This window comes from Lactuca sativa, chromosome 4, assembly GCF_002870075.4.
Source record: "Lactuca sativa cultivar Salinas chromosome 4, Lsat_Salinas_v11, whole genome shotgun sequence".
Lineage (NCBI taxonomy): Eukaryota > Viridiplantae > Streptophyta > Magnoliopsida > Asterales > Asteraceae > Lactuca > Lactuca sativa.
The window spans coordinates 402,880,705-402,891,551 of NC_056626.2; the positions used below are offsets into that span (position 1 = coordinate 402,880,705).

General features: G+C 28.6%; 2 protein-coding genes across 4 annotated transcripts; one reads left to right on the top strand and one right to left on the bottom strand.

Moving 5' to 3' along the window:
• Positions 1 to 803: 803 nt before the first annotated feature.
• On the top strand, positions 804 to 3,872 carry LOC111920488 (uncharacterized). 3 transcript variants are annotated; one of them, XM_042901541.2, is made up of 4 exons: positions 804 to 929; positions 1,595 to 1,828; positions 1,938 to 2,058; positions 2,394 to 2,653. In XM_042901541.2, the coding sequence occupies exons 2-4, from the start codon at positions 1,695 to 1,697 to the stop codon at positions 2,562 to 2,564; spliced, it is 426 nt and encodes a 141-aa protein (XP_042757475.1). In that variant the 5' UTR covers positions 804 to 929; positions 1,595 to 1,694; the 3' UTR covers positions 2,565 to 2,653. The 3 variants fall into 3 exon arrangements, with proteins under 3 accessions (XP_042757475.1, XP_042757476.1, XP_042757477.1); XM_042901542.1 differs by adding an exon at positions 3,485 to 3,872 and having other exon boundaries at positions 813 to 1,828; positions 2,394 to 2,521; XM_042901543.2 differs by having other exon boundaries at positions 813 to 1,828.
• A 1,965-nt stretch (positions 3,873 to 5,837) lies between these two features.
• Positions 5,838 to 10,522, bottom strand: LOC111920490 (uncharacterized). Its single transcript, XM_052770720.1, has 6 exons — positions 10,057 to 10,522; positions 7,238 to 7,324; positions 6,948 to 7,023; positions 6,773 to 6,866; positions 6,216 to 6,344; positions 5,838 to 6,119 (listed from the first exon to the last, which is right to left on the bottom strand). Exons 2-6 carry the CDS (start codon positions 7,284 to 7,286, stop codon positions 6,009 to 6,011), a joined length of 459 nt encoding a protein of 152 aa, XP_052626680.1. The 5' UTR covers positions 7,287 to 7,324; positions 10,057 to 10,522; the 3' UTR covers positions 5,838 to 6,008.
• Positions 10,523 to 10,847: the final 325 nt, after the last annotated feature.

Consider the following 10,847-nt stretch of genomic DNA (forward strand, 5'->3'; position numbering starts at 1 on the left):
ATATATATATTGTAATAGTGAATAGTGTACTTGGGTATTTAACAACAATAAAATACTAAAATACCAATGGCACATGATTTTGGTTAATCATTAAAATAAGACAATGTGAAAGGCATAAGTACCATTAGCATGACACATGTTTTGGGTTAATGATTAGAATAAGACAATGTGAAAGGCATTAGTGCCATTCGTGCAAATTTTAGAAAACATAGAGATCATTCATTTAAATAAAAAAAAAAGGTTAAAGACTTAGTTTGTGGCTATTTGTAAAGCATGGACTATCTATGTAATTTTGTCTAAAATTAATGGTTACTTAAAAAAAATATATATATATATATATATATATATATATATATATATATATATATATATATATATATATATATATTATATAGAAACTTTTATTAAAAAATAGCTATTTTTCTCTTATTGGTAAACCATAAACCCTAAAATTAAAAATTCATAAAAGCACTTGTAATTCCCCAAGAGTAGTCGATGTATTATTTGTATATGGTGATAAAGGGGTCGGTTTGTCATTTTGATTTCCTACGCCAAAGAGCAGTCAAATGCAGGCAATGTTTTAAAACTCGGGTCGACCCGGCCGGTTCAACCAGTTGAACCGTGACCCGGGACCCGGGGTAGGCGAGTCAATTGAGAACGGACTTTTGTAAAAATACAGGCCAGATCGAATCGTCTGGGTTTACCCTAAATCATGGTTGAACCATGTATTTCGAACCGATAAAAACCGGATTGGCCCGTTTATTAGGGCTTGGATAGTTAAGTGAGTAACATCCCTCTAGGATAAACAACTTCGGTTCTTCTCCAGGAAAAGAAAGCAACGAGGTGAAGAAGCGACTGCAAAACAACGACATCGGTTCTTCTCCACTCCAACGACTTCGGTTCTTCGGTGAATCTCAGTTCTATCGAAGGTGAGTTTTCATGTTTCATCTTTCTCCTGCAAAACAATGACATTGGTTCTTCTAGACTTCTCCTACCGATTTCATCTTTTGAAATCTGTTTTCTTTTCTTCTCCAATTGACTAGAACCAAAACCATTCAGGAATCGTGGTGTGGCCTTCTATTCCAATGTCAATCAACAAATGAAGAAAAGATTTTCTAAAAGTAGCTACATTAATTCTTGAAACAGGAAATAATAAAAAAAACATGTGATCCTATACATGGAACCATTGCTTGATCTAGTTCTTGATGCAGATAACACTACATCAAGTACCACAAAGAAGCTTTTACTGAATTAGGCACCCAAAACCATCAATTACATCTTTTAAAGCCCGTATGATGCACAATAGAAGTAAAACAATGATGGTTGAAGAACACCAACTTAAATGCATATAGCCATTGTTGTTTGCATTTATAGCCTAATTGATATAATTATGAAGTTCAAATAAAATAAGGCATACACTAATCAGATAAACTAAGAACATGATGAAAGGCTTAAAGCATTCTGGAAGAATACATGTATCAATTAATTGTCGGGAACATTTACATCCAAATGGGTATTTAAACTTTGTGGTTGTTTGTTATGTTTAGATTAAACTTTGTGGACATCAAATTATTGGTATTACATGTCTATGCAGTATGCAGGAAAGTAAAAATATATGGAAAAAAACCGGGACTGGTTTTAAAACATTGAATGCAGGGCAACGATGGGAGATTTTGTGATCCTAAAAATCATAGATGCAGGGCTCCATGGCTTCTTCCGTATTTTCTCTTCCTTGGTTATTTACAACGCTCAAAGCTCAAAGACAAAGACTCGCCCTTCTTCCATGTCCTAATTTCATTCAACCTGACTTAACCTTCAAATTTCTCAGGTATGTCTTCGGTTTCTAATCTAGTTTTCTTAGTATTACTAAATTTATTAACAAGCGCTCAAATAAGTGCTCCTGCCTTTGATTACTCAAAATTCATTTTGGTTAACAGATTAGGGATTTCTTATTCAAAAAGAAAGGAATCAAGACTTGTGATTTCTTGTTTGGTTGAAAATAATCCTGAAGCGTGTCAAGAATCGGAAGGATCTTCTGGCTCTCATGAATCAAATCTCGTATGTACATCTCTTTTTAGTTTGTTATAATCATTCGCAATTACATTTCGAACTTATTGATGAATTTGGCAATAAAGTAACCCTGGAATTAACTGCAAATAATTAGAATTTTAGTTGCTACTAAATTGAGAGTTAGAATTTTAGTTGCTAACAAATAATCAAAATATAATTTGTTACTTTACTACTTCTATTTAAGCCAAATGGATACAATTTCAAGATAATGGAACGCCTACAGTTAAAAACGATAAAACATTTCACAAATATATTTCTTAATTCATGATTTCTTGTTAGTTCTTGACTTAAATTGTTGTTTGTTTGAACATGGAAACTTGCAGGGAGCAACAATAGACCTCAAACTCTCAAGAAGAAGCTTGTTATTACATTTTACCTGCAATTCTTGTAGTGAAAGATCAAAAAAGCTCATAAACATATTAGCTTATGAAAAGGGTCAGTTTTTGTACAGGTATTTGTTCTGTTTCATTTTCTCAATATCAAAAATTCAATGAAAAATGTTATTTTTTTATTCTGATTTATGGATTATTTGTTTTCAGTGCATAGGGTGTTTGCAGTATCACAAACTTGTTGAGAATCTGAATCTTGTGGTTGAATATATATATATATATATATATATATATATATATATATATATATATATATATATATATATATATATATATATATATATATATATATATATATATATATATATATATATATAGGTTCATGCGAAAATATAAATATCTTGCGAAAACGCAAAAACATATTTTATCTTATAATAATCAAACAAATGTACTATAAAAAAAATTTTATTAGCAATAAATTAAAGATAGTAAGTTTACATTAGATGATGTTATGGTAATATAGATTTAAAGGCGGTTTTATTAAAAAAAAAAAATCACGTCCTTAATCATTTTTAAATTCATGTTTTCATAATTAAAATGTTAAAAATCATACTTTGCTAATATGAAACAATTTCTCATCTATCATCGATTATCTTTATGTATTCAAAGTTTGGATTAATTATTTTCCAAAATATAATGTTGAGGTGACACAATATCATAGGTTTTTCATGTTTTCACGTTTTCGCAAATTATTTGCGTTTTCGCATATATATATATATATATATATATATATATATATATATATATATATATATATATATATATATATATATATATATATATATATATATATATATATATATATATATATATATATATATATATATATATGCAAGGAGTTTTGAATCATATAATGTTTGGAAAACATACAACTTGATAAAAGGAGAATCCAATGAACAAAAATGCTAACTTTTAATTACATCTTCACTGGAGAGTGTACCTTTTTTCAATGTGTGAAAATCACACTTTGACCATTTTACCCCTATTTAATCATATCTTAAAGGTGATCATTTGGTGGTTTTCAGCTACAATTGGATCCAAGTTTAAAGATAAATAGTGGGTGGTGTGGGGTGGTCTTTCCATTATTTCGACCATTTTAGCCCTGTTTGATTTTTATGGTGTGGGGATGTTTTGGTGCCATATGCTTAAACGTTCCATCCACGGTTCATCTGTTTTTTTATGACCCGGTGCTTTCAGATTTCAAGGTTGTTGGTGGGAGAGGTTTCCAATACTTTGACCATTTTACCCTTGTTGGTTGGGTTTTTATGTATAGCTATTAGTTCTCAGTTATTACTATTGGAAAATGTATCTATTTTTTTTGTCAATATAATCCACCACTTGGATTCTAGCAAATGTTTTGAGTTTTGGTATAGTGCAATTAACCTCAGTTTAATAATAATTCATTTTAATTCATTGTTATATATAACACCTCAAATCTTTATTATTTTTTTGACAAATTAATTTGTTTAATTTTTTTGACAAATCTTTATTAGTTCTCAGTTATATAACTATTGGAAAATGTATCTTTTTTTTTTGTCAATATAATCAACCACTTAGATTCTAGCAAATGTTTTGAGTTTTGGTATAGTGCAATTAACCTCAGTTCAATAATAATTCATTTTAATTCCTTGTTATATATACCTCAAATCTTTATTATTTTTTTGACAAATTAATTTGTTTAATTTTTATCTATGATATTAAATAGTCAAATCCGTAATGCTATATAATATTTTTATTGTTTTTTAAATTTTATAATTATATACATATTGAATAATTAATTTATTTAATTTTAAAATCTAATATTAAATATGAAATTTGTAACTGTAATATAATACTTTTTATCATTTTTTTCACAATTTTCAAACTATCTATATAATAATTTTATCTTTTATTTTGCTAACATTATTAAATATATACTATACTCTAGATTTTTTTTAAATGATAAGTTAGCGTGGCATACGAATTAATGAGATTCACTTTTGGCTGGTAATTTAAATAGCTTCATACGAAAACATTTTTCTATTATTTTATTAATTATAAAAATATCTATATTATATATAGTTATATTAGTCAGATTTGTTTTTATTCTTTACTTTACAGGAAATAAATAAAAAAACATATGCACGTTTACTTATCCCATTTATAAAGTATACTTGAAAATATTTTATTTAATTCACGTTCAGATATTTAACAAAATGCATTTAGTTTTCAACAATACTTCAACTAAAATTAATTTAAAATGAAAACTATTAAACTTACATATCATAAAAAGATAAACCAATCACAACATGGTTTTTAAATCACACAAACACATTACCAAAAAGAATACTAAATACAATGAAGAAAGATCTCATCTATAAACAAAACATGATATTAAATGCACCATGAATCTTACTCAACAACTTGGAATGATGATGATGACGACGATTTGTGACAATCGGAAGACATGAAGGTGGTGGAGTTTCAGTTTCAACTTTCTTCTCATTCTTCTTTCTCCTTAACTGAAAAAACTGTTGCATCACATCTGCACATTGTGACGATAATACCCCTCTTCTTACACTCATGTTGGGGTGGAATGGGTGGACAGGGGCAGCTGGTTTATCAGACCCATTTCATCCATCCACATCAAGAAACAATCTTCAAAAAAAAAATCAAAATGAAACTTTTTAAATCTTGAAAACCATAAAACCCTAAACCCTAAAAAGTTGAAAACCATAAAACCCTAAACCCTAAAAAGTACAACGGTGTCAATATGTATATAATTATAAATTTTAAAAAACAATAAAAATATTATATAGCCATTACAGATTTGACTATTTAATATCATAGATAAAAATTAAACAAATTAATTTGTCAAAAAAATAATAAAGATTTGAGGTGTTATATATAACAAGGAATTAAAATGAATTATTATTGAACTGAGGTTAATTGCATTATACCAAAACTCAAAACATTTGCTAGAATCTAAGTGGTTGATTATATTGACAAAAAAAAAATAGATACATTTTCCAATAGTAATAACTGAGAACTAATAGCTATACATATAAACCCAACCAATAAGGGTAAAATGGTCAAAGTATGGGAAAACTCTTCCACCAACAACGTTGAAATCTGAAAGCACCGGGTCTTAAAAAAACGGATGAACTGTGGATGAAACGTTTAACCATATGGCACCAAAACATCCCCACACTATAAAAAACAAATAGGAGTAAAATGGTCAAAGTAGTGGAAAGACTACCCCACCCCACCTACGTATCTTTAAACTTGGATCCAATTGCAGCTGAAAACCACCAAATGATTACCTTTAAGATATGATGAAACAGGGGCAAAATGGTCAAAGTGTGATTTTCACACATTAAAAAGAGGTACACTCTCCAGTGAAGATGTAATTAAAAGTTAGCATTTTTGTTCATTGGATTCTCCTTTTATCAAGTTGTATGTTTTCCAACCATTATATGATTCAAAACTCCTTGCAAATAAATATATATCTATGCAAAAGCAAAATCCAGATCAAAATTTACAGCATAAATATAAACTCATGTTGATTTCCTAAACTTGATCTGTTGTATCAGAACTCATATCTGTTTCCTCCCTTAAATCATATTCAACCACAAGATTCAGATTGTCAACAAGTTTGTGATACTGCAAACACCCTGTGCACTGAAAACAAAATAATCCATACATGAGAATAAAAAAAAAAAAAAAAACATTTTTCACTGAATTTGTGATATTGAGAAAATGAAACAGAACAAATACCTGTACAAAAACTGTCCCTTTTTCAAAAGCTAATCTGTTTATGAGCTTTTTTGATCTTTCACCACAAGAATTGCAGGTAAAATGTAATAACAAGCTTCTTCTTGGGAGTTTGAGATCTATTGTTGCTCCCTGCAAGTTTCCATGTTCAAACAAACAACAATTTTAAGTCAAGAAATTATGAATTAAGAAATATATATATATATATATATATATATATATATATATATATATATATATATATATATATATATATATGAAATGTTTTATCGTTTTTAACTGCATTATCTTGAAATTGTATCCTTTTGGCTTGAACATAATTAGTAAAGTAACAAATTATATGAACTTTGTTTGATTCTAAACACAAACCCCTATTATCAATCATACAAAACCAAATCTAACTCTCAATTCAGTAGCAACTAAAATTCTAATTATTTGCAGTCAATTCCAGGGTTACTCACTTTAATGCCAAATTCATCAATAATTTTCAACAAGTTGGAAATGTCTTTGCAAATGATTATAACAAGACAACAAATTAAAAAGAAGAGAGATGTACATACGGGATTTGATTCTTGACACGCTTCAGGATTATCTTCAACCAAACAAGAAATCACAAGTCTTGATTCTTTTCTTTTTGAATAAGAAATCCCTAATCTGTTAACCGAAACGAATTTTGAGTAATCAAAGGCAGAAACATTTACTTATTAATTAATTAGAAACCGAAGACATTCATACCTGGGAAATTTGAAGGTTAAGTGAGGTTGAATGAAATTAGGGCATGGAAGAAGAGCGGGTCTTTGTCTTTGAGCTTTGAGAGGGTGTTTGGCTTAGCTTTTCAAGTCCAAAAGTCCTTTTTGAAAAAGAAAAAAAGGCAAAAGATGTTTGGCAAAAGCTGATTTTAAAAGTTACTTTTGGAGATTTTATACAAGGAAAATGAACTTTTTGGAAAAGTCTGGAAATCCTGACTTTTTACAATTTTTCCAAAAAGGACTTTTAGGATTTTAAAAGCTAAGCCAAACACCCCCTGAGTGTTGTAGGCAGAGAAAAGACGGAAGAAGCCATGGAGCCCTGCATCTGCGTTTTTTAGGAGCACAAAATCTCCCTTTGTTGCCCTGCATTCAATGTTTTAAAACCCGGGTCAACCCGGTTTATGGTTTTTTTGTTTTTTTCTATTTTCATATATTTTTACTTTCCTGCATACTGCATAGACATGTAATACCAATAATTTGATGTCCATAAAGTTTAATCTAAACATAACAAACAACCGCATAGAGTGAGTATAAATAACAATAAATATATGTCAATTGGATCCTAATTACATAATCTACACAATCAAAACCTTGAAAAAATGATCAATTAACAATAAATAAACTATAATACGCATTTGGATGTAAATGTTCCCGATAATTGATTGATACAAGTATTCTTCCAGAATGCTTTAAGCCTTTCATCATGTTCTTAGTTTATCTGATTAGTGAATGCCTTATTTTTCTTATTTAAGACATTGACATTGTAAAGGTAAAACATACTTTTTTTTTCATTTAAGACATTGCATCTTAAACATTTAGCATATTAAAACTTTGTACTAATGTTTTTTTTTCTATAAAGATATCATATTTTGAAAACTTAATAGCATTATACTTTTAAAATCCAACACATTAAAACATTATAGCCTTGCATAATATTCTACTTTGATAATAATTTGAACATGTTTGATTTTCGCTAACTTTAATTTTTTTTTTTTAATTATGACATTGCAAGTTCGATATTTTTTCTATTATTAACCAATCATAGCATTATACTTCCAAAATTTAATGTATTAAGACATTGTACTTTTACTTATTTATCTATTTATACTTTTTGTACATTCTCAATCTATATGTGTTCTATTTTGCTTAGCATCTAATAGTAAATATACTTGAAATTTCTTTTCCTATTAAGACATATTGTAGATTTAATTACTTTTTCATTAAAACCTTGTATTGTAAAAACCTAGACAACTATACATTGTATCTCCAATATCTAAACTTGTTTGTTTTTTGTTACCAATACTATTATAGGTTTAATCGGTTTTAATAATACTTTATGTTATGTTCCAAAGTGGTCACTAAACTTTTATTAGCACACCTATGGGTCTGTAAACAAAGTATTTTTACATAATATTATCTATTATGAATAAGAAAAAAAAAATCAAAGTCTAGTATCAAAATATAATATAACATTGTGCATTCTTTCTAAATCAAACAAATTAAGACAGCTTACTTTTATTAAACTTTGAGAATCTAATCCATGACATTCTAATTTGAAAATCTTTTTTATTTATTTACTTTTGTTACCACATATAGCTCCATACTTTTACTTTTTTCCCATTAAGACATTTTTCTTTTTAGGACACATTATACTTTGAGAATCAAACCAGTTTTAGTGTTATCCTTTAAGTTACAGTTTTAAAGTCGAACCACTTTTTTCGTATTATGACATTCTATTTTCCAGTATATTAAAACATTGCATTTGAAAATGTAAAGTTGTTTTTTTTACTAATTGTATCATTATACTTTTCTTTGTTTCTTTTAAGACATTGTAATAGTTTTAATATTTGTTTCTAATAAATACATTATAAACTTGTTTGATTCAGAATCTACATTTTTTCTATTAACACAATATGCTATTATTATTTTTCTATCCAATTAAGTTATTGTTCATTGAAAATCATATCATTTCTATTGCTGTACTTTCAATATCTTACTTATTAAGACATTGTACTTCTACTTTATTTCCTACAAAGAAATAAAACATTGTTTTCTTCAAACACTGCACTTTAAAAAATTGAACTTGTTCGATTTTGGTTGCATATTATTCTTTGTTTTTTTATTCATACGTCATTCAGGAAAAAATACATTCTATTTTTCTATTATTAAGAAGCTTGTAGTTTTAAAAATTAACGAGTTATTTTTTATACTTTCAATTATAGCATTTTATTCTCACAATCTATTTATTACTTTTATTTTTTTCTTACTTGCCTTTATAGCATTATATTTTCAAAGTCTAACCTCAAGACATACTTTTATTTTATTTAATATGCTTCTTTCTTGGTTACAGCTTATACTATACTTTAAATTTTTTCCTTGTTAAGGCCATGTGGTTTTTATATTTTTTCCTAATAGCTTTACTTTAAATTTTTTTTCTTGTTAAGGCCATGTGGTTTTTATATTTTTTCCCAATAGTTTTACATTGAAAATATAACCAATAATACATGGTACTTTCAAAAATTAACCTGCTAAAAGCATATTGTAGTTGAAGCTTTTTCCTATCAAAATAATTTTAAAATCTAAACTTATTTCATTTTAGTTACCAGTTTTAGCATTATACTTTCAGTTATAACAACATTATGCTTTTAGTTTTTTTTTTTTCTTATTAAGACATTTTTTAAATCTAACTTTTCTCGAGAAATACCTTATATTCTATAAATTTAACGAATTATGGCTTTATACTTTCCAATTATTACATTATGATGATCAAATTGGATCTTGCACTATAATTCCACTCTAACAGCTTCCCAAGTAAGTAGCTTTCTCACATAAAGATGATATTGTAGATACCAAATGACTTTCAACGGTATTAACTGTTAGTGGAATGAAAAAGGGTCTAATTTAGGGATGTCATCAAATTACATTGATGACGGATATGAGAAATCACAGGAACATCATAGAAATCAGAACATCACAGGAACATCACAAATCGGAAATTCACAGCAACATCATAGATATGAGAAATAACAGCAAATTCACAAAAATCGGAAACTCTCAAATGGATCAGAAATTCAGAAATTGAAATAACCACTTACTAAGGTGTCGTCGGTCGAGGGGATGTGAACTGTGAAGTTATAGTCGAGTATCCATGAAACACAGTCGACTGTCGAGTCGATTTCTAGCAAAACGAAGCTCGTGACATGAAGACCGGAGGTGAGGCGGAAGGGCGTCGACAGGCGGTGAGACGGAAGGGCATCCACAGGCGGCCGGTAACTCTGTCTTCGGGGTGTTTGTGATATTTTTGAGAGGGGAATTTTGGGAAAAAGACAAAGAGAAAAGATTTTGGGAAAAAGATAAAAGAAAAGATGTTTGGATTTTTTAGAGAAGGAAAAGAAAATCAGGAACTGACTTTTTGAAACTTTTCCTAAAAATCATTTTGCCCTCTGAAAAGATACCTCAAACACCCCTTCGTCTCGTCGACGAAGCAGGATTGGGCTCCTGACGTCTTAATTGGGTGGGAGTGAGATTTGAGAAGTCGCCGTTTCACATTGAGATGAAGAAAGAAATGGGAAACCTAAACTAAAATTATTAATTTTATTTTGTATGTGTGTTTTATATATTAGACAAAATTGCAAAAATGGTCCCTGTGGTATGCATTTTTTTGGGGTTTTAGTCCAAACCCCGACTTTTTTTGATTCGTGGTCCTTTTGGCCATGTTTGTATGTAAATTTGGTCCCTCGTAAAATTGAAATGACTATAATGCCCTTCTGATATATTTTTTATGTTTTTTCTATTTAATTTAAATAAAAAAGGAATTAAATAATTAATTTGGGCCCACTTATCTCTCTCTCTCTCTCTCTCTCTCTCTCTCTCTCTCTCTCTCTCT